This window comes from Zosterops lateralis (genome assembly GCF_965231275.1).
Source record: "Zosterops lateralis genome assembly, chromosome: 5".
Classification (NCBI taxonomy): domain Eukaryota; kingdom Metazoa; phylum Chordata; class Aves; order Passeriformes; family Zosteropidae; genus Zosterops; species Zosterops lateralis.
The window spans coordinates 2,255,421-2,275,962 of NC_139766.1; the positions used below are offsets into that span (position 1 = coordinate 2,255,421).

The 20,542-nt window shown below is 37.0% G+C and overlaps 1 protein-coding gene across 2 annotated transcripts in view; it reads left to right on the top strand.

Annotated features, from left to right (window-relative positions):
* The first annotated feature begins 1,759 nt into the window (after positions 1–1,759).
* The window catches only part of LOC310909272 (zinc finger protein 638-like), a 36,757-nt gene continuing 17,974 nt past the window's right edge, over positions 1,760–20,542 (top strand). For both annotated transcript variants that reach the window (XM_083860914.1, XM_083860915.1), the window contains exons 1-9: positions 1,760–3,077; positions 4,220–4,366; positions 9,216–9,332; positions 12,015–12,073; positions 12,207–12,250; positions 13,223–13,288; positions 14,077–14,211; positions 15,590–15,630; positions 17,695–17,817. In XM_083860914.1, the coding sequence (XP_083717040.1) occupies positions 2,820–3,077; positions 4,220–4,366; positions 9,216–9,332; positions 12,015–12,073; positions 12,207–12,250; positions 13,223–13,288; positions 14,077–14,211; positions 15,590–15,630; positions 17,695–17,817 (990 nt within the window). In that variant the 5' untranslated portion in view covers positions 1,760–2,819. The remainder of the gene's footprint in view (positions 3,078–4,219; positions 4,367–9,215; positions 9,333–12,014; positions 12,074–12,206; positions 12,251–13,222; positions 13,289–14,076; positions 14,212–15,589; positions 15,631–17,694; positions 17,818–20,542) is intronic.

Sequence of the window (20,542 nt, forward strand, 5' to 3'; positions counted from 1 at the left end):
GTTCCTGCAGCTCCCGCGGCTCCGGCTGCTCCTCCTCGTCCCTTCGCCGGCCGCGCTCCCGGTCGCGCAGCCCCGGCAGGTTCCGGCGGCCCCGCAGCCGCAGCCCCGGGCGGCATGTGCGGAGGCTCAGCCCCCGGCACCGATCCCGGTCCCCGCAGCGCTCCAGGCCCCCGCTGAGGCCCAGCCCCAGAGCCAGGAGATCGTCCAGCTCCGAGAGGTCGGCGCGGAGGGGCAGCCGATCGCAAGGTGGGGTCACCAATGGGGAGTTTGGAGAGTCACAAAGGGGGTTTTTGTTGGGTTTGTGCTTCCGAGAGGTTGGAAATACAAGTGGGAAGATGTGAATGGGTCAGGTGGATTCCCAAGAGATCCCACATTGGAATTTTCAGAATGTTGAGTGGGATTCCCAAAGTTTTTCCCCTCATCCTGGCGCTGTTTTGTGTTTCCAAGAGTTTCTAGAGGTTGGAAATCTCAGTGGGAAGTTTAGAAATCCAAGTGGGAAGTTGGAAGAGATTCCCAAAAGATCCCAAATGGGAATTTTGGGAATGTTGAGTGGCATTCCCAAAGTTTTTCCCACATTCAGGTGCCGTTTTGTGTTTCCAAGAGTTTCTAGAGGTTGGAAATCTGAGTGGGAAGTTTAGAAATCCAAGTGGGAAGTTGGAAGAGATTGCCAAGAGATCCCAAATCAGAATTTTGGGAATGTTGAGTGGGATTCCCACAGTTTTTCTCCTCATCCAGGTGCCATTTTGTCTTTCCAAGAGTTGTAGAGGTTAAAAATCCAAGTGGGAAGAGATTCCCAAATTAGAATTTTGGGAATGCTCAGTGGGATTCCCAAAGTCAAAGGTGATTTGATTCCCAAATGGCAGTTCTGGGAATATTGAGTGGAATTCATGAAGTTTTTCCCCATCCAGGCACCATTTTCTGCTTCCAGGGCTTTTTTTTTCTGAGGTTTTTTTGAAATCCAAGTGGGAAGTTGGGAAGAGATTCCCAAGAGATCCCAAATGGGAATTTTGGGAATTTTGAGTGGGATTCTCAAAGGTTTTTCCAATCAAGAAAACCCTCCAAAAAATCTCAAATCCCTAAAAAATTTAAAAAAAAAAAAAAATCGCAAAAAACCCTAAAAAAAAACCTTAAAAATTTCATAAAATCGCAAAAAACCCACAAAAAATCACAAAAAAAATTAAAAACAAAGTTTAAAAAAAATTTGCAAAAAAAGTCTCAAAAATCCCTCAAAAAAAATTGCAAAAAAACCCCAAAGAAACCTCAAAAAAAAAAAATCTCAAAAAAATTCCAAAAAATCCCTCCAAATTCCCAAAAAAATCTTCACAAAAAATTGCAATAAAAAAGGCAAAAAATTTAAAAAAAAAAAACCAAAAAATCCCCCCAAAAATCTTCAAAAAATTGCAAAAAATTTGCAAAAAATCCAAAAATATTTCCTATTTTTTCCCCAGCCAGGAGAGCAGCCCTGGAGGCCGTGATGAAAACCCTGGGCCCGGGATTTCTGGCCGAGTTCAAGAAACACAAATCCCTTCAAGCCAATCCCCCTAAAAATTCCCCAAAATTCCCAAAAAGCACAAAAAAAATTCCCCCAAAAATTCCCCAAAGTTGTCAAAAAAAAAAATCCAAAAAATATACCAAAAAAAAGCAAAAAATCTCAAAAAATTCCAAAAATTCTCAAAAAAGTCCCCCAAAAATTAAAAAAAAAAATCCCCCAAAAATTCAAAAAAATTTAGAAAAAAATCAAAAAAATTATAAATAAATCCAAAATAATTCTAAAAAAATCCCTCAAAATCTTTAAAAAATTCGCAAAAAAAATCTCAAAAAATTCCCCAAAAGATCTCGAAAAAAATCCCCAAAAAATCCCCAAAATTTTTTTTATTTTCTTAAAAAAATTCATATTTTTTCTCCAGCCAGGAGAGCAGCCCTGGAGGCCGTGATGAAAACCCTGGGTCCGGGATTTCTGGCCGAGTTCAAGAAACACAAATCCCTTCAAGCCAATCCCCCTAAAAATTCCCCAAAATTCCCAAAACGCACAAAAAAAATTCCCCCAAAAATTCCCCAAAGTTCTCAAAAAAATCCAAAAAGTATACCAAAAAAATTTCCAAAAAAATCGCAAAAAAATTCCCAAAAAATCCCAAAAAAAAATCCAGAAAAATTAGAAAAAAAATCCAAAAAAATTAGAAAAAAAAAAAAAAAAATTCCAAAAAAATCCCACAAAGACTTTAAAAAATTTGTAAAAAAATCTCAAAAAATTTGTGGTTTTTTTCCCAAAAAATCTCCAAAAAATTCCCCAAAATTTCTTTATTTTATTTAAAAAAATCCTATTTTTTCCCCAGCCAGGAGAGCAGCCCTGGAGGCCGTGATGAAAACCCTGGGCCCGGGATTTCTGGCCGAGTTCAAGAAACACAAATCCCTTCAAGCCAATCCCCCTAAAAATTCCCCAAAATTCCCAAAAAGCACAAAAAAAATTCCCCCAAAAATTCCCCGAAGTTGTCAAAAAAAAAATCCAAAAAATATACCAAAAAAAAGCAAAAAATCTCAAAAAATTCCAAAAATTCTCAAAAAAGTCCCCCAAAAATTTAAAAAAAAAAATCCCCCAAAAATTCCAAAAAATTTAGAAAAAAATCAAAAAAATTAAAAATAAATCCAAAATAATTCTAAAAAAATCCCTCAAAATCTTTAAAAAATTCGCAAAAAAAAATCTCAAAAAATTCCCCAAAAGATCTCAAAAAAAAACCCCAAAAAATCCCAAAAAATTTTTTTATTTTCTTTTAAAAATTCTTTTTTTTTCCCCAGCCAGGAGAGCAGCCCTGGAGGCCGTGATGAAAACCCTGGGTCCAGGATTTCTGGCCGAGTTCAAGAAACACAAATCCCTTCAAGCCGCCGTGGAAGAATCTTTGGGATCGTCGGGAAAATCCTCAATTCCCTCCAAAACCCTCAAAAAAACTCCCAAAATTTCCCCCAAAATCTCCAAAAAAGACAAAGATGACGAAGCTGCTGCGGGGCCGAGCTCGGAATCTTCCTCCAAAAAGGAGAAGGAGGATGAGGACGAGTCGGGAAAAAATCAGCCCTACAACAGGGTGAGGAAATTTTGGGATTTTTGGGGGAATTTTGGGAATTTTTCCCAGTTAACATTCCAGGATTTTTAGGCGTTCTCTTCCTGTTTTTTCCCCACATTTTTGTCAATTTTTTCCCACATTTTCTTGATTTTTTTTCCTATTTTCCTCCACTTTTCTTTTGATTTTTTCCCCCCTATTTTTCCCTGGATTTTTTTTTTCCCTTTTTTTAATTTTTCCCCCCTTTTTCCCTAATTTTTAGGAATTCTCTCCCTATTTTTTCCCTACATTTTTCTGATTTTCCCCATATTTTTCCACACCTTTTTTTGATTTTTTTCCCTGTTTCTCCCTACATTTTTTTTCATTTTTCCCCCTATTTTTTCCCCAACTACTGGGAATTCTCTCCCTATTTTTTCCCCAGCATTTTTCCCTAATTTTTTTTTTCCGTTTTTTTTTTTCCCCCTTTTTTTTCCCTGATTTTTGGGAATTCTCTCCCTATTTTTCCCCACTTTTAAAATTTTTTTTCCCTATTTATCCCCAGATTTTTTTTTTATTTTTTCCCCTTTCTTCCCCCACTTTTTTTTTATTTTCCCCCCTATTTTTTCCCCAATTACTGGCAATTCTCTCCCTATTTTTTCCCCACATATTGGTCAATTTTTTTCCCCGCATTTTTCCCTAAATTTTTTTTTTCCGTTTTTTTTTTCCCCCCCCTTTTTTTCCCTGATTTTTGGGAATTCTCTCCCTATTTTTCCCCACTTTTAAAATTTTTTTTCCCTATTTATCCCCAGATTTTTTTTTTATTTTTTCCCCTTTCTTCCCCACTTTTTTTTTATTTTCCCCCCTATTTTTTCCCCAATTACTGGCAATTCTCTCCCTATTTTTTCCCCACATATTGGTCAATTTTTTTCCCCAAATTTTTTTTTTTCCGTTTTTTTTCTCCCCCTTTTTTTTTCCCCCGATTTTTGGGAATTCTCTCCCTATTTTTCCCCACTTTTAAAATTTTTTTTCCCTATTTATCCCCAGATTTTTTTTTTTTTTTCCCCTTTCTTCCCCACTTTTTTTTTTATTTTCCCCCCTATTTTCCCCCCAATTTCTGGGACTTCTCTCCCTATTTTTCCCCCGATTTTTGTGCTTTTTTTATAACTTTTCCGTGTGTTTCTCCGCAGCTGCTGCGGGAGGACCTGCTGAGCTGTGGCACCGTCCTGCACCTCTCGGAGCTGCCCCAGGACGGATTTTCTGACCAGGACATCAAAAACCTCGTCCTGCCCTTCGGCAAAGTCAGCGACCTCATCGTGCTGCGCTCCAGGAACGAGGTCAGGCCACGAAAATGGGGAAATTCCCAAAAATCCCACCCAGAAATGGGGGATTTAGGGAATTCCCCACTCTGAATTTTGGGGTTTTTAGGGATTGAGAGGGTTTTGTTCCCTTTTTTCCCTATTTTTTTCCTTTTTTTTAAATATTTTTCTATTTTTTTGCTCAGTTTTTCTGTATTTTTCCTCTTTTTCTGGTCCCTTTCTCCCCCTTTTTTCCTTTTTGTTGGTTTTTTTATTTGTTTGTTTTCTGGTATTTTCTGATTTTGTTTCTGTGGTTTTTTTTTTCTGTATTTTCCCTCCTTTTTTCCCTCCTTTTTTCCCTCCTTTTTTCCCTCCTTTTTTCCCTCCTTTTCTCTGTTTTTTTTTTCCCTGTTTTTTTTTTTTTCTGGTTTTTTTTCTGTATTTTCCCTGACTTTTCCCTTTTTTTTTCTTCTTTTTCCCCCCTTTCCTCTGCTTTCCATTCCCTTTTCCATTCCCTTTTTCCCCCTTTTCCCTCCCTGAAAATCATGCTGGAATTTGGGGAATTTTGGGGAAATTTTTGGGAATTTTGGGATTTTTCCCCTCTTCAGGGGTACCCGGAGATGAGCTACATTTCTCCCCCACAAAAACATCAAAAACCCCCAAAAAACCCTCAAAACCCACAAAAAAATCCCCCCAGAAACCCTGAAAACCCTGGGAATTGTTGGGAATTTGGGGAATTTCACCTCTCCTGGCCGACTTGGTGAACTACTTTTTTCCTCCAAAAAAACCCTCAAAAAAAACCCCAAAAACTGCCAAAAAATCCCAAAATTCCCAGAAATCATCCTGAAATTTTGGAAATTCTTGGAAATTTTAGGGAATTTGGGGATTTCCCCCTCACAGGCGTACCTGGAGATGAACTACATTTTCTCCAAAAAAAACCCTCAAAAAACCCCCAAAAATCCCCCCCAAAAAATGGAAATCATGCTGGAATTTTGGGGAATTTTTGAAATTTTTGGGAATTTTTGAAATTTTTGGGAATTTTTGGATTTTTTTCCCCTCCCCAGACCTACCTGAAGATGAACTACATTTTCCCCCCCAAAAAACCCAAAAAATCCGGAAATCATTCTGGAATTTTGGGGGAAATTTTTGGGAATTTTTGGGAATTTTCTCTCTCCAGGCCAACCTGGAGATGAACAACAACTTTTTTTCCCCCAAAAAATCCTCAAAAACTCCCCAAAACTGCCAAAAAAAAATCTCAAAAAAACCCTGAAAACCCTGGAAATTTTGGGAATTGTTGGGAATTTCTGGGAATTGTTGGGAATTTTGGATTGTTCCCCGTCCCCAGGCCTACCTGGAGATGAACTACTTTTTTCCCCCCAAAACAAACCAGAAACCCCCCCCCAAACCCCCCAAGAACCCAAAAAAATCCCCCCAAAAAAACCCTGAAAACCCTGGGAATTTTGGGAATTGTTGGGAATTTTTTGGGAAATTTTTGGGAAATTTTTGGGAATTTGGGGAATTTCACCTCTCCTGGCCAACCTGGTGAACTACTTTTTTCTCTTCAAAGAAACCCTCAAAAAAACCCTCAAAAACCCCCCAAAACTGCCAAAAAAAATCCAAAAAAACCCTGAAAACCCTGGGAATTTTGGGAATTTTTGGAAATTTTTGGGAGTTTTGGGAATTTTTTGGGAATTTTGGGAATTTTTCCCCTCCCCAGACCTACCTGGGGATGAACCACTTTTTTTCTCTTGAAAAGCCTTCAAAAAAAACCCCAAAAAATCCCGAAAACCCTCTGAAAACCCTGGAAGTTTTGGGAATTGTTGGGAATTTCTGGGAATTGTTGGGAATTTTGGGATTTTTTTCCCCTCCCCAGACCTACCTGAAGATGAACTACATTTTCCCCCCCAAAAAACCCAAAAAATCCGGAAATCATGGGGGAATTTTGGGGGAAATTTTGGGAATTTTTGGGAATTTTCTCTCTCCAGGCCAACCTGGAAATGAACAACTTTTTTTCCCCCAAAAAATCCTCAAAAACCCCCCAAAACTGCCAAAAAAAATCCCAAAAAAACCCTGAAAATCCTGGGAATTTTGGGAATTTTTTGGGAATTTTAGGAGTTTCTGGGAATTTTGGGATTTTCTCCCTCCCCAGGCCTACCTGGAGATGAATTACTTTTTTCCCCCCCAAAAAACCAGAAACCCCCCCCCAAAAAAAACCCCAAACCCCCCCAAGGAGCCAAAAAATCCAAAAAAACCACTGAAAACCCTGGGAATTTTTGGGGAATTTTTTGGGAATTTTTGGCATGTTCTCCTCCGCAGGCGTACCTGGGGATGAACTACTTTTTTCCCCAAAAAAACCCCAAAACCCACCAAAAAAATCCCCCCAAAAAACCTGAAAACCCTGGGAATTTTGGGAATTGTTGGGAATTTTTTGGTAATTTTGGGAATTTTTCCCCTCTCCAGACCTACCTGGAGATAAACCACTTTTTCCTCAAAAAAGGCCTCAGAAACCTCCCCCAAAAAACACCAAAAAATCCCAGAAATTATGCTGGACTTGTTGGGAATTGTTGGGAATTGTTGGGGAATTTGGGGGAATTTTGGGCATGTTCTCCTCCGCAGGTGTACCTGGAAAAAACCCAAAAAACCCTTAAAAAAACCCTCAAAAAACCCAAAAAACCCCTGAAAACCCTGGAAATTTTGGGAATTGTTGGGAATTTCTGGGAATTGTTGGGAATTTTGGATTGTTCCCTGTCCCCAGGCATACCTGGAGATGAACTACTTTTTTCCCCCCAAAACAAACCAGAAACCTGCCCCCAAACCCCCCAAGAACCCAAAAAAATCCCCCCAAAAAACCCTGAAAACCCTGGGAATTTTGGGAATTGTTGGGAATTTTTGGAAATTTTTGGGAGTTTTGGGAATTTTTTGGTAATTTTGGGAATTTTTCCCCTCCCCAGACCTACCTGGAGATGAACCACTTTTTTTCTCTTGAAAAGCCTTCAAAAAAAAAAACCCAAAAAATCCCGAAAACCCCCTGAAAACCCTGGAAGTTTTGGGAATTGTTGGGAATTTCTGGGAATTGTTGGGAATTTTGGGATTTTTTCCCCTTTCCAGACTTACCTGAAGATGAACTACATTTTCCCCAAAAAAAAAACCTCAAAAAAACCCCAAAAATCCCCCCCAAAAAATGGAAATCATGCTGGAATTTTTGGGAATTTTTGAAATTTTTGGGAATTTTTGGAAATTTTTGGGAATTTTTGGATTTTTTTCCCCTCCCCAGACCTACCTGAAGATGAACTACATTTTCCCCCCCAAAAAACCCAAAAAATCCGGAAATCATTCTGGAATTTTGGGGGAAATTTTTGGGAATTTTTGGGAATTTTCTCTCTCCAGGCCAACCTGGAAATGAACAACTTTTTTTCCCCCCAAAAAATCCTCAAAAACTCCCCAAAACTGCCAAAAAAAAATCTCAAAAAACCCCTGAAAACCCTGGAAATTTTGGGAATTGTTGGGAATTTCTGGGAATTGTTGGGAATTTTGGATTGTTCCCCGTCCCCAGGCCTACCTGGAGATGAACTACTTTTTCCCCCCCCAAAACAAACCAGAAACCTCCCCCCAAACCCCCCAAGAACCCAAAAAAATCCCCCCCAAAAAACCCTGAAAACCCTGGGAATTTTGGGAATTTTTGGAAATTTTTGGGAATTTTGGGAATTTTTTGGTAATTTTGGGAATTTTTCCCCTCCCCAGACCTACCTGGAGATGAACCACTTTTTTTCTCTTGAAAAGCCTTCAAAAAAAACCCCAAAAAATCCCGAAAACCCCCTGAAAACCCTGGAAGTTTTGGGAATTGTTGGGAATTTCTGGGAATTGTTGGGAATTTTGGGATTTTTTCCCCTTTCCAGACCTACCTGGAGATGAACTACATTTTTCCCAAAAAAAAAACCTCAAAAAAACCCCAAAAATTCCCCCCCAAAAAATGGAAATCATGCTGGAATTTTGGGGAATTTTTGAAATTTTTGGGAATTTTTGAAATTTTTGGGAATTTTTGGATTTTTTCCCCTCCCCAGACCTACCTGAAGATGAACTACATTTTCCCCCCCAAAAAACCCAAAAAATCCGGAAACCATTCTGGAATTTTGGGGGAAATTTTTGGGAATTTTTGAGAATTTTCTCTCTCCAGGCCAACCTGGAAATGAACAACAACTTTTTTTCCCAAAAAAAATCCTCAAAAACTCTCCAAAACTGCCAAAAAAAATCTCAAAAAAACCCTGAAAACCCTGGGAATTTTGGGAATTGTTGGGAATTCTTGGGAATTGTTGGGAATTTTGGATTGTTCCCCGTCCCCAGGCCTACCTGGAGATGAACTACTTTTTTCCCCAAAAAAAACCCCAGAAACCCCCCCCCAAACCCCCCAAGAACCCAAAAAAATCCCCCCCAAAAAAACCCTGAAAACCCTGGGAATTTTGGGAATTGTTAGGAATTTTTTGGGAAATTTTTGGGAAATTTTTGGGAATTTGGGGAATTTCACCTCTCCTGGCCAACCTGGTGAATTACTTTTTTCTCTTCAAAGAAACCCTCAAAAAAACCCTCAAAAAGCCCCCAAAACTGCCAAAAAAAATCCCAAAAAAACCCTGAAAACCCTGGGAATTTTGGGAATTGTTGGGAATTTTTGGAAATTTTTGGGAGTTTTGGGAATTTTTTGGGAATTTTGGGAATTTTTCCCCTCCCCAGACCTACCTGGAGATGAACAACTTTTTTTCCCCAAAAAAATCCTCAAAAACCCCCAAAAACTGCCAAAAAAATCCCAAAAAAACCCTGAATACCCTGGAAATTTTGGGAATTGTTGGGAATTTCTGGGAATTGTTGGGAATTTCTGGATTTTCCCTGTCCCCAGGCCTACCTGGAGATGAATTTCAAGGAGGCCGTGGTGGCCGCGGTGAAGTTCGCCGAGACGACGCCGATGGTGCTCAACGGGAAACGGATCCGCGTCAGCGTGGCCGAGACACCCCAGGTGGGGAAATGGGAATTCTGGGGGGAAATGGGAATTCTGGGGAAAAATGGGAATTATGGGGAAAAATGGGAATTCTGGGGGGAAAATGGGAATTTCTGGGGGAAAAATGGGAATTTCTGGGGAAAAAAAATGGGAATTCTGGGGGGAAAATGGGAAAAAATGGGAATTCTGAGGGGAAAATGGGAATTCCTGGGGAAAAAAATGGGAATTAGGGGGAAAAATGGGAATTTCTGGGGGAAAAATGGGAATTCCTGGGGAAAAAAATGGGAATTATGGGGAAAAATGGGAATTTCTGGGGAAAAATGGGAATTCTGGGGGGGGAAATAAAAAAATGGGAATTCTGGGGGGAAAATGGGAAAAAATGGGAATTCTGAGGGGAAAATGGGAATTCCTGGGGAAAAAAATGGGAATTATGGGGAAAAATGGGAATTTCTGGGGAAAAATGGGAATTTCTGGGGGAAAAATGGGAATTCTGAGGGAAAAAATGGGAATTTCTGGGAAAAAATGGGAATTCTGGGGGGAAAATGGGAATTTCTGGGGGGAAAATGGGAATTTCTGGGGAAAAAAAATGGGAATTCTGGGGGGGGAAATAAAAAAATGGGAATTCTGGGGGGAAAATGGGAAAAAATGGGAATTCTGAGGGGAAAATGGGAATTCCTGGGGAAAAAAATGGGAATTATGGGGAAAAATGGGAATTTCTGGGGAAAAATGGGAATTCTGGGGGGAAAATGGGAAAAAAATGGGAATTCTGGGGGGAAAATGGGAAAAAATGGGATTTCTGGGGGGAAAATGGGAATTCCTGAGGGAATTTTGGGGGGGAATTGGGAATTCTGGGGGAAAAGAGGAGAATTCTGGGGAAAAATGGGAATTTCTGGGGGGAAAATGGGGAAAAAAATGGGAATTCTGGCGGAAAAATGGGAATTCTGGAGGGAAAAATGGGGAAAATGGGAATTTGGGGGGGGGAATGGGAAAAAAAAAGGGAACTCGGGGGGAAATGGGAATTTCTGGGGGCAAAAGAAATGGGAATTCTGGGGGAAAAATGGGAAAAATGGGAATTCCTGGGGGAAAAATGGGAATTCTGGGGGAAAAAATGGGAATTCCTGAGGGAATTTTGGGTCGGAAATTGGAAATTCCAGTGGGAATTCCTGAGGGGGAAATGGGAATTTCTGGGGAAAAAAATGGGAATTCTGGGGGGAAAATGAAAAAATGGGAATTCTGAGGGAAAAATGGGAATTTCTGGATGAAAAATGGAATTTCTGGGGGGAAGTGGTGGGAATTCTGGAGGGAAAAAGGGGAGAAATGGGAATTAGGGGGGGGGGAAATGGGAATTTCTGGGGGAAAAATGGGAATTCGGGGGGGAAAGAGGAGAATTCTGGGGGGAAAATGGGAATTTCTGGGGGGAAAATGGGAAAAAATGAGAATTCTGGGGGAAAAACGGGAATTCCAATGGGAACTTGGGGTGGGAATTTCTGAGGGCAAATGGGAATTCCTGAGGGAAAAATGGGAATTCTAGATGGGAATTCCAGATGGAAATGGGAATTGCAGGGGAAAAATGGGAATTTCTGGGGGAAAATGGGAAAAAATGGGAATTCGGGGGGAGGAAATGGGGGAAACTGGGAATTCTGGGGAAAAAGGGGAATTTCTGGGGAAAATGGGAATTCCAGAGGGAAACTAAAATCAAAATGGAAAATTCCTGAGGAGAAAATAAAAAACAGGGAATGGGAAATTCCAGAGGGGAAATGGGAATTCCAACTAGGAATTCCAACTGGGAGTAATTCAGAATTACTCATTAATTACTAGGGTTAATTAATGGTTAATTAATAACTATTACATTAATAGTTATACTCTGTAATTTAATGTATTAATGGGATTTGTTCTGTAAAAAAATCCCATTGATTTATTTTTAAAAGAAATTAAGTTGTTGATAAGAACGAGTTAGTTTTAATTATTTGTTATCACTAATGAGAACAGTTAAAGTTTAATAATGAATTAATAATTTTTATTTTTGTGCATTTGTTACGTAAATTTATTATTTTTATTATATAATAATTGTAAAGAACTTTCTAATATTTAATATTATAATATTATTAATATTTTTTCAAATTATTTTAATGTAAATTATTATGTAATTTTATGTTTTAAGTATTGTATAATTGTTATAAAATTATATAATTATTATACGGTACTTATTATATAATTGTAGTTCTATTTATTACAATTAGTGTATTGTTAATATCTTTATATTAGATATTATCTTATTAATAAAAGAAAAATATAGATTATTCTATATAGATAGATAATATAGATTAATGTAGTAATTATTAATATTTTTAATTTTATATTTATTTTATATAATATATATTTAACTATATTATATATTTTTTTTTACATATTATATATTTTATTATATATAATTTGTATCTTTATATAATTATATATTAATAGCAATTACTGCTATAATAATTATTAATGATTATTAATGATTTATTAAATAAAATAGATCCTTAAGAGCCCATTTTATCTATTTCTTTCTATAATTTCATACATTTCTTAATAAAGTCCAAATGTTGATTAATACATATTTTGTAACACCCTAATTACCATTCATTAATTAAAATGAAGAATCCTGTTTGTATCTGATATTAATAATTAATAAATCCCCAATTTTTTCTCCCATTCCAGGTCAAAAAAACAGCGAAGAAAAAAGTCCTGAACCCCAAAAAAACCCCAACCAGCACCAAGTGAGACCCTCATTAATTAATTCCTGTTAATTGCCATAATTGGGAACCTCTTTGGGGCTTTAATTGGGGTTTAATCATCATTAATTAAAATTAATTTGATTTTTTTGTGTCTTTTTTTTTTTTCTCCTCCCAGGAAAGTTCCCGTCACCAACAGCAAGAGCCCCAAAGTCCTGCCAGGTAATTAATGCAAAAATAATTCATTGTTAATTAGTTCTTAATTAATTAGATTAATTCATTGGCTTGATTGATTAATCCCTATTTTTTCCCAAAAAATTCACTTTTTTTTCCCCCAAAATCCACATTTTTCCCAAAAAAATTCCCTTTCTCCCCCCCAAAAAAATCCCATTTTTATACACAAATTTTCCTTTTTATTCCTCCCAAAATCCAGTTTTTTCCACCAAAATCCACAATTTTCCCTAAAATTTTCCCCCAAATCCACTTTTTTCTACCCAAAATCCACATTTTTCCCCCAAAAAAATCCTATTTTTTACCCATAAAATCCCTTTTTTTTAACCCAAAATTTCCCAGTCTTTTCCACCCAAAATTCCCAGTTTCTTCCCCCAGAATCCGCTTTTTTTCCCCCAAAATTCCTTTTTTCCCCCCAAAAAATTCCCATTTTTATACCCAAAAATTCCGGTTTTTTCCCACCCAAAATCCACTTTCTTCCCCCCCAAAAAATTCTCATTTTTTCCTCCCAAAATCCACTTTTTTTCCACCCAAAATCCACATTTTTCAAAAAAAAATTTCCCCTTTCCCCCCAAGAATTACAATTTTTTTCCTCAAAAATTCCCTTTTTTTAACCCAAAATTCCCAATTTTTCCACCCAAAATTCCCAGTTTTTTCCCCCAAAATCCACTTTTCTTCCTCCCAAAAAAATTTCCCATTTTTATACCCAAAAATTCCATTTTTTTCCCACCCAAAATCCACTTTTTTCCCCCCCAAAAAATTCCCATTTTGTTCCTCCCAAAGTCCAGATTTTTCCAAAAAAAAATTCGTGATTTTTTCCACCCAAAATTCTTTTTTTTTTTTTTTTTTTTTCTCCTCTCTCTGGAATATTTTGGATTTGTTGCTTTTGAAGGAATTTCTGATGGAAATTGGGAATTTTGGGGGGTGTTTTTTTTGAGAATTTTTGTTTTTTTTTATTTTTAGGGAAAAAGGAAAAAGTGAAGAAAGTTCCGGGAGAGAAAAAAGTGAAAAAAAACCCAAATACTGAAGGTGAGAAAAAATTGGGGAAAAAAATGGGGAAAAAAAGTAGAAAAATGGGAAATTTGGGGAAAAAAATGGGAAAAATTTGAGGGAAAAAATGGGGAAATGGCAAAAAAGGGGAAAAAAAGAGAAAATAATCGTGGAAAAAAGTTGGGAAAATTGGGGGAAATGGGGAAAATATGAAAAAAAATTTGAAAATGGGGGAAAAAAAAGAAGAAATGGGGGGAAAGGGAAAATAATTATGGGGGGAAATGGGAAAAAATGAGGAAAAAATGGAAAAAAATTTGGAAAAATTGGGAAAAAATTGGGAAAAGTGGGAAAAAATGTTGGAAAATGGAGGAAAAATTGGGGAAAATGGGGAAAAATGGGAATAAAAAGGGAAAAAAATGGAAAAAATCTTGGGAAAATGAGGGGGAAGTGGAAAAAAAGGGAGAAAATGGAAAAAAATGGGGAAAATTGGGAAAAGGGAAAAAAGCACTAAAAAAAGTGGGAAAATGGGAAAATCTTGGGAAAAATCTTGGGAAAAAATCTGGGAAAAATCTTGGGGAAAAATGAGGAAAAGGGTGGGGGAAAAAAGGGAAAATGGAAAAAAAATCTTGGGAAAAGTAGGGGGGGAAAAGTGGAAAAATGGGGAAAAAAATCCAAAAATGGCAAAAAAAAACTTGGGAAAAAAGGGGAAAAATATATTGGGAAAATAGGAAAAAAATGGGGGGAAAAAAAGTGGGAAAATGGGAAAAAATGGGATTAAAAAGTGGGAAAATGATCCGAGATCCAAATGTTGATTTTTCTCCCAACAGGAAAAGCTGAAGATTCCCAAATTCCCCCAGAGGCCGGAATGGAAATTCCCAAAAATCCCCAAAATCCCAAAATTCCCCCGGAGCAGGAGGAGACCCAGAATTCCAAAGAATTCCTGGAATTTTCTGGGTCTGGGGGTGAGGATTTTAATTTTTTTAGGGGGGAATTTTGAGGGAATTTGGTAAATTTTGGGGGGCAGGGAAAGGGGGAAAATGTTGGGAAAATGGGAGAAAAAATGGAAAAAATCAGGAGAATGGTAGAAAAAAACTGGGGAAAAATGGGAAAAGAATTTGGGGAAAAAAGTTGGGAAAATTGGAAAAGAAAATGGGAAAAAAAAAATGGGAGAATGGTAGAAAAAAATTGGGAAAAATGAGAAAAATTTGAGAAAATGGGAAAAGGAAATGGAAAAATCAATTGGGAGAGTGGTGGGAAAAATGGGAAAATTATCTTGGGAAGTGGGAAAAAATGGGAAAAAGGGAAAAAAATAGGAAAAACTGTTGGGAAGTGGGAAAATCAAATGGGGAAAAAAAAAAGGAGTGGGAAAAATAAACTTTGGGAAAATGGGGAAAAGTCTTGGGAAAATTGGGGAAAATAAGGAAAATTTGGGGAAAAAAAGGGGGAAAATGGGAAAATCTTGGGGAAATGGGGAAGAAAAGGGGGAAAATCTTGGGGAAAAATCTTGGGAAATTGGGGAAAAATGGAAAAAAAAAGGGAAAAAATGGGGAAAAAGGGAAAAAAATGGGAAAAAATGGGGGGAAGAAATTTGGGAAAATGGGAAAAAATGGGGAAAAAAGGGAAAAATGTGGAAATCTTGGGAAAATGGGGAAAATGGAAAAACTGGGAAAAAGGGAAAAAATGGGGGGGAAAAAGGGAAATTTGGGGAAAAAATGGGGAAAATTTTGGGAAAAAAGGGAAAAAATGAGGAAAATCTTGGGAAAATAGGGGAAAATGGGAAAAAAATCATGGGGAAAAAAATTGGGGAAAATGGGAAAAAATCTTGGGAAAATGGGAAGAAAAAATGGAGAAAAATCTTGGGAAATTGGGGAAAAAAGGGAAAAAATCCTGGGAAAAAAATCTTGGGAAAGTGGGGAAAAAATGGGAAAAAGTCATGGGGAAAAAACTTGGGGAAAATGGGAGTAAAAAGGGAAAAAACCTTGGGAAGATTGGGGAAAATGGGAAAAAGGGAAAAATGGGAAAAAAATGAAAACTTGGGAAAAAAGGGGGAAAAATTTGGGAAAAAAGGGAAAAAAATGAGGAAAATCTTGGGAAAATGGGGGCAAAATGGGAAAAAATCATGGGGAAAAAAACTTGGGGAAAATGGGAAAAAATCTTGGGAAATTGGGGAAAAAAGGGAAAAAATCCTGGGAAAAAAAAATCTTGGGAAAATGGGAAGAAAAAGGGGAAAAACTGGGAATAAAACTTGAAAGAAACAACCTCTGGGAGAAGGGGATTCAAAGGAATTTTGGGAATTTTGGGAATTCTGAGGGTTGAGCTGCTCCTTGTCCCCGTTTGCAGAGCTCCCAACGAGTGAGGAAAGCGCCGAACACGATGGGAAGGTCAGAGAGGAACTGGGATTTGGGGGAATTTTGGGGAATTTTGGGGATTTGGGGGAATTTTGGGGGAGTTGGGAATTTCAGGAATTGGGGGATTGGGGGAATTGTGGGAACTGCGGGAATTCTGGAATTTGGGGATTTAGGGGATTGTGGGAATTTGGGATTTGGAAGAATTGTGGAAAATTTGGGGATTTGGGAATTTGGGGGATTTGGGGGGATTTTGGGCAATTTGGAAATTGGAGGAATTGTGGATGTTTTGGGATTTGGAAGAATTGGGGGAATTGCAAGGAAATTTGGGAATTGCATTGTGGGAATTTGGGAATTTTGGTGATTGTGGGGTGGGGGAATTTGGGAGTTGAGGGAATTTGGGATTTTTGAGAATTCAGGGATTGTGGAAATTGTGGGAATTTTGGGAAATGCCGAAAATTCCCAAAAATTCTCCTAAAAATCTCCTGCAAAAATCCTCCAAAACCCCAAAAAATCCTAAAATTCCCCCAAAATCCCCATTTTCCCCCAGGAGTCGGTGGTGCTGTCGGTGTCGGGGCTCCCAGCCCAGGGCTGTTCCCAGGCAGCAATTCCTTCAAATTAAAAAAAAAAAATCCTTAAAAAGCCCCCAAAATTCCTCAAAAAAACCCCCAAAAATCCCTAAAAGAAAAAAAAAAAATCCCTAAAATTCCCCGAAAATCCCCCCCAAACATCCCTTAAAATTTGCCCAAAAAATCCCCAAAACTTCTGCAAAATAATCCCTAAAAACTCCCAAAAATCCCTAAAAAAATCCCTAAAATTCCCCAAAAATCCCTAAAATTCCCCAAAAAACCCTCCAAAAAGATTCCAAACCTCACCCCCAAAAAATCTCTAAAAAACCCAAGAATCCCCAAAATTCCCCAAAAAAATCCCCCCAAAATTCCAAAAAATCCTCCAAAATTTCCCCAAAATTCCCTAAAAATTGCTTAAAAATTCCCCAAAAACTTCCCCAAATTCCCCCAAAAATCCCTAAAAAAACCCAAAACCCCAAAAAATCCTAAAATCCCCCAAATTGCCATTTTTAGGACTCGTTGGTGCTGTCGGTGTCGGGGCTCCCAGCCCAGGGCTGTTCCCAGGCAGCAATTCCTTCAAATTAAAAAAAAAAAAATCCTTAAAAAGCCCCCAAAATACCCCCCAAAAAATCCCTAAAAAAATTCCTAAAATCCCCAAAAATCTCCCCCAAAAATCCCTTAAAATTCGCCCAAAACTTCCGCAAAAAAAATCCGTAAAAACTCCCAAAAATCCCTAAAAAAATCCCTAAAATTCCCCAAAAATCCCTAAAAATGCTCAAAAAAATCCTCCAAAAAGATTCCAAACCTCACCCCCAAAAAATCTCTAAAAAACCCCAAGAATCCCAAAAAAATCCCCCCAAAATTCCAAAAAATCCTCCAAAATTTCCCCAAAATTCCCTAAAAATTGCTTAAAAATTCCCCAAAAACTTGCCGAAATTCCCCCAAAAATCCCTAAAAAAACCCAAAACCCCAAAAAATCCTAAAATTCCCCCAAATTGCCATTTTTAGGACTCGTTGGTGCTGTCGGTGTCGGGGCTCCCAGCCCAGGGCTGTTCTCAGGCAGCAATTCCTTCAAATTAAAAAAAAAAAAATCCTTAAAAAACCCCCAAAATTCCTCCAAAAAAACCCCAAAAATCCCTAAAAAAATTCCTAAAATCCCCAAAAATCCCCCCCCAAAATCCCTTCAAATTCGCCCAAAACTTCTACAAAAAAATCCTAAAAACTCCCAAAAATCCCAAAAAAAATCCCTAAAATTCCCCAAAAATCCCTAAAAATGCTCAAAAAAATCCTCCAAAAAGATTACAAACCCTGTCCCCAAAAAATCTCTAAAAAACTCAAGAATCCCCAAAATTCCCCAAAAAAATCCCCCCAAAATTCCAAAAAATCCTCCAAAATTTCCCCAAAATTCCCTAAAAATTGCTTAAAAATTCCCCAAAAACTTGTCGAAATTCTCCAAAATTCCCCCAAAAATCCCCAAAAATTCTCCAAAACCCCAAAAAATCCTAAAATTCCCCCAAATTCTCATTTCCAGGACTCGTTGGTGCTGTCGGTGTCGGGGCTCCCAGCCCAGGGCTGTTCTCAGGAGGAAATTTCCAACTTGGCCAAACCCTTCGGGACCCTGCGGGACCTTCTTGTTCTCTCCTCACATCAAAAGGTGATTTGGGGGATTTTTTGGGGTTTTTTGGGATTTTTTTGGGATTTTTTGGGATTTGGGGGAATTTTAGTAGGATTTTGGGTGGTTTTTGGCAATTTAAAGGGGTTTTTGGGGTGAATTTTTGAAGATTTTTGAGGGTTTTTTGGGTAATTTTGGGGATTTTTTTGTGATTTTTGGGGGTTTTTTTGGGGGAATTTGGGGGTTTTTTTTGGGATTTTTGGGGTGATTTTTTGAAGATTTTTGAGGGTTTTTTTGGGTAATTTGGGGGATTTTTTTGTGATTTTTTTTGTGATTTTTGGGGGTTTTTTGGGGGGATTTTTTGGGGGTTTTTTGGGGGGATTTTTTTGGGGATTTTTTTGGGGTTTTGGGGTTTTTTTGGGGGATTTTTTGGGGTGAATTTTTGAAGATTTTTGAGGGTTTTTTGGGGGGATTTTTTGGGGTGAATTTTTGAAGATTTTTGAGGGTTTTTTGGATAATTTTGGGGATTTTTTTGTGATTTTTGGGGGTTTTTTGGGGGGGTTTTTTTGGGTATTTTTTGGGGATTTTTGGGGGGATTTTTTTGGGGTGATTTTTTGACGATTTTTGAGGGTTTTTTGGGTAATTTTGGGGATTTTTTTGTGATTTTTTTGTGATTTTTGGGGTTTTTTGGGGGGATTTTTTTGGCAAATTGAAGGAGTTTTGGGGTGATTTTTTTGAAGATTTTTGAGGGGTTTTTGGGTAATTTGGGGATCTTTTTGTGATTTTTGGGGATTTTTTTGGGGATTTTTGGGGGTTTTTTTGGGGGGTTTTTTTGGGGGGATTTTTTTGGGGTGATTTTTTGAAAATTTTTGAGGGTTTTTTGGGTAATTTGGGGATTTTTTTGTGATTTTTGGGGATTTTTTGGGGATTTTTTGGGGATTTTTTGGGGTGATTTTTTGGGGTGATTTTTTGAAGATTTTTGAGGGTTTTTTGGGTAATTTGGGGATTTTTTTGAGGGAATTTGGGAGATTTTTTTGGGGTTTTGGGGGATTTTTTGGGGTGATTTTTTGAAGATTTTTGAGGGGTTTTTTGGGTAATTTGGGGGATTTTTTTGTGATTTTTTGGGGTTTTTTGGGGTAAATTTTTTTGGGGTAAATTTTGGGGATTTTTTGGGGGAATTTGGGGGATTTTTTGGGGTGAATTTTTGAAGATTTTTGAGGGGTTTTTGGGTAATTTTGGGGAGATTTTTTTGTGATTTTTGGGGTTTTTTGGGGGGATTTTTTTTGGGATTTTTTGGGGGATTTTTTGGGGGATTTTGGGGATTTTTTGGAGTTAATTTTTTAAGATTTTTGAGGGTTTGCGGGGAAAAATTTGTGGGATTTTTGAGGGTTTTGGGAGGGATTTTTTGCGAAATTTTGGGGTGTTTTGAAGATTTTGGGGATTTTGAGGATCTTTGGGGTATTTTTAGGGGGGATTTTTGGGGATTTTTAGGGGGAGATTTTTGGGGATTGTTTTGTAATTTTTGCGTGATTTTTTTTTTTAAATTTGGGGGGACTTTGGAAGGTTTTTTTGGGGGGATCTTTGGGATTTTTTGGGGAAATTTCAGGGGAATTTTTAAAAAAATTTTGGGAATTCTGGGAGAATTTTTTCAGATTTTTTTCAGAATTTGGAGGGATTTTTGGGAATTTTTTGGAGGCGATTTTTTGGGGGGGGGAATTTTAGGGAACTTTTTGGAATTTTGGAGGATTTTTTTAATTTGGGGGAATTTTTTTTAATTTTGGGGAATTTTTTTGAATTTTGAGGGGATTTTTTTAGGAATTTTGGGGGGATTTTTTTTTTTTCAGTTTCAAGGGGGAATTTTATTAATATTTCTGGGAATTATTTTTGGGATTTGGGGGGAATTTTGTGGGGAGATTTTTTAATATTTCTGTGAATTTTTTTTTCATTTGGGGGGATTTTTTTAATTAATATTTTTAATTTTGGGAGGGCAAATTTTTTAACATTTCTGGGAATTATTTTATTTTTTTGGAATTTGGGGGGGATTTTTTTGAAATTTAGGGGAAATATTTTAAATTCTGAGGAAATTTTTTAGGAATTTCTTGGGGGATTTTTTTTAACTGGGGGAATTTGTTTTTAGAATTTTGAGGTGGAATTTTTTCCTATTTCTGGGCTTTTTTTTTTAATTTGGAGTAATTTGGAGTGGGGAATTTTTTTAATATTTCTGTGAATTTTTTTTTTAAATTTGGGGGATTTATTTTTTTTTTAATTTTGGGGAATTTTTTTTGTAATTTTGGGGTTTTTTTTTTAATTTTTGAGGATTTTTTTGTTGTTTTTTTTAATTTTAGGGATTTTTTTTGTAATTTTGGGGGTTTTTTTTTAATTTTTGAGGTTTTTTTTTTTTAATTTTGGGGAATTTTTTTGTAATTTTGGGTTTATTTTTTTTTAATTTTTGAGGGTTTTTTTTTTAATTTTGGGGAATTTTTTTGTAATTTTGGGTTTATTTTTTTTAATTTTTGAGGGTTTTTTTTGGGTTTTTTTGTTTTGTTTTGTTTTTAATTTTGGGGAATTTTTTTTTATAATTTTGGGTTTATTTTTTTTTAATTTTTGAGGGGTTTTTTTTTTAATTTTGGGGAATTTTTTTGTAATTTTGGGTTTATTTTTTTTTAATTTTTGAGGGGTTTTTTTGTGGGTTTTTTTTGTAATTTTGGGGAATTTTTTTGTAATTTTGGGTTTATTTTTTTTTTTTAATTTTTGAGGATTTTTTTGT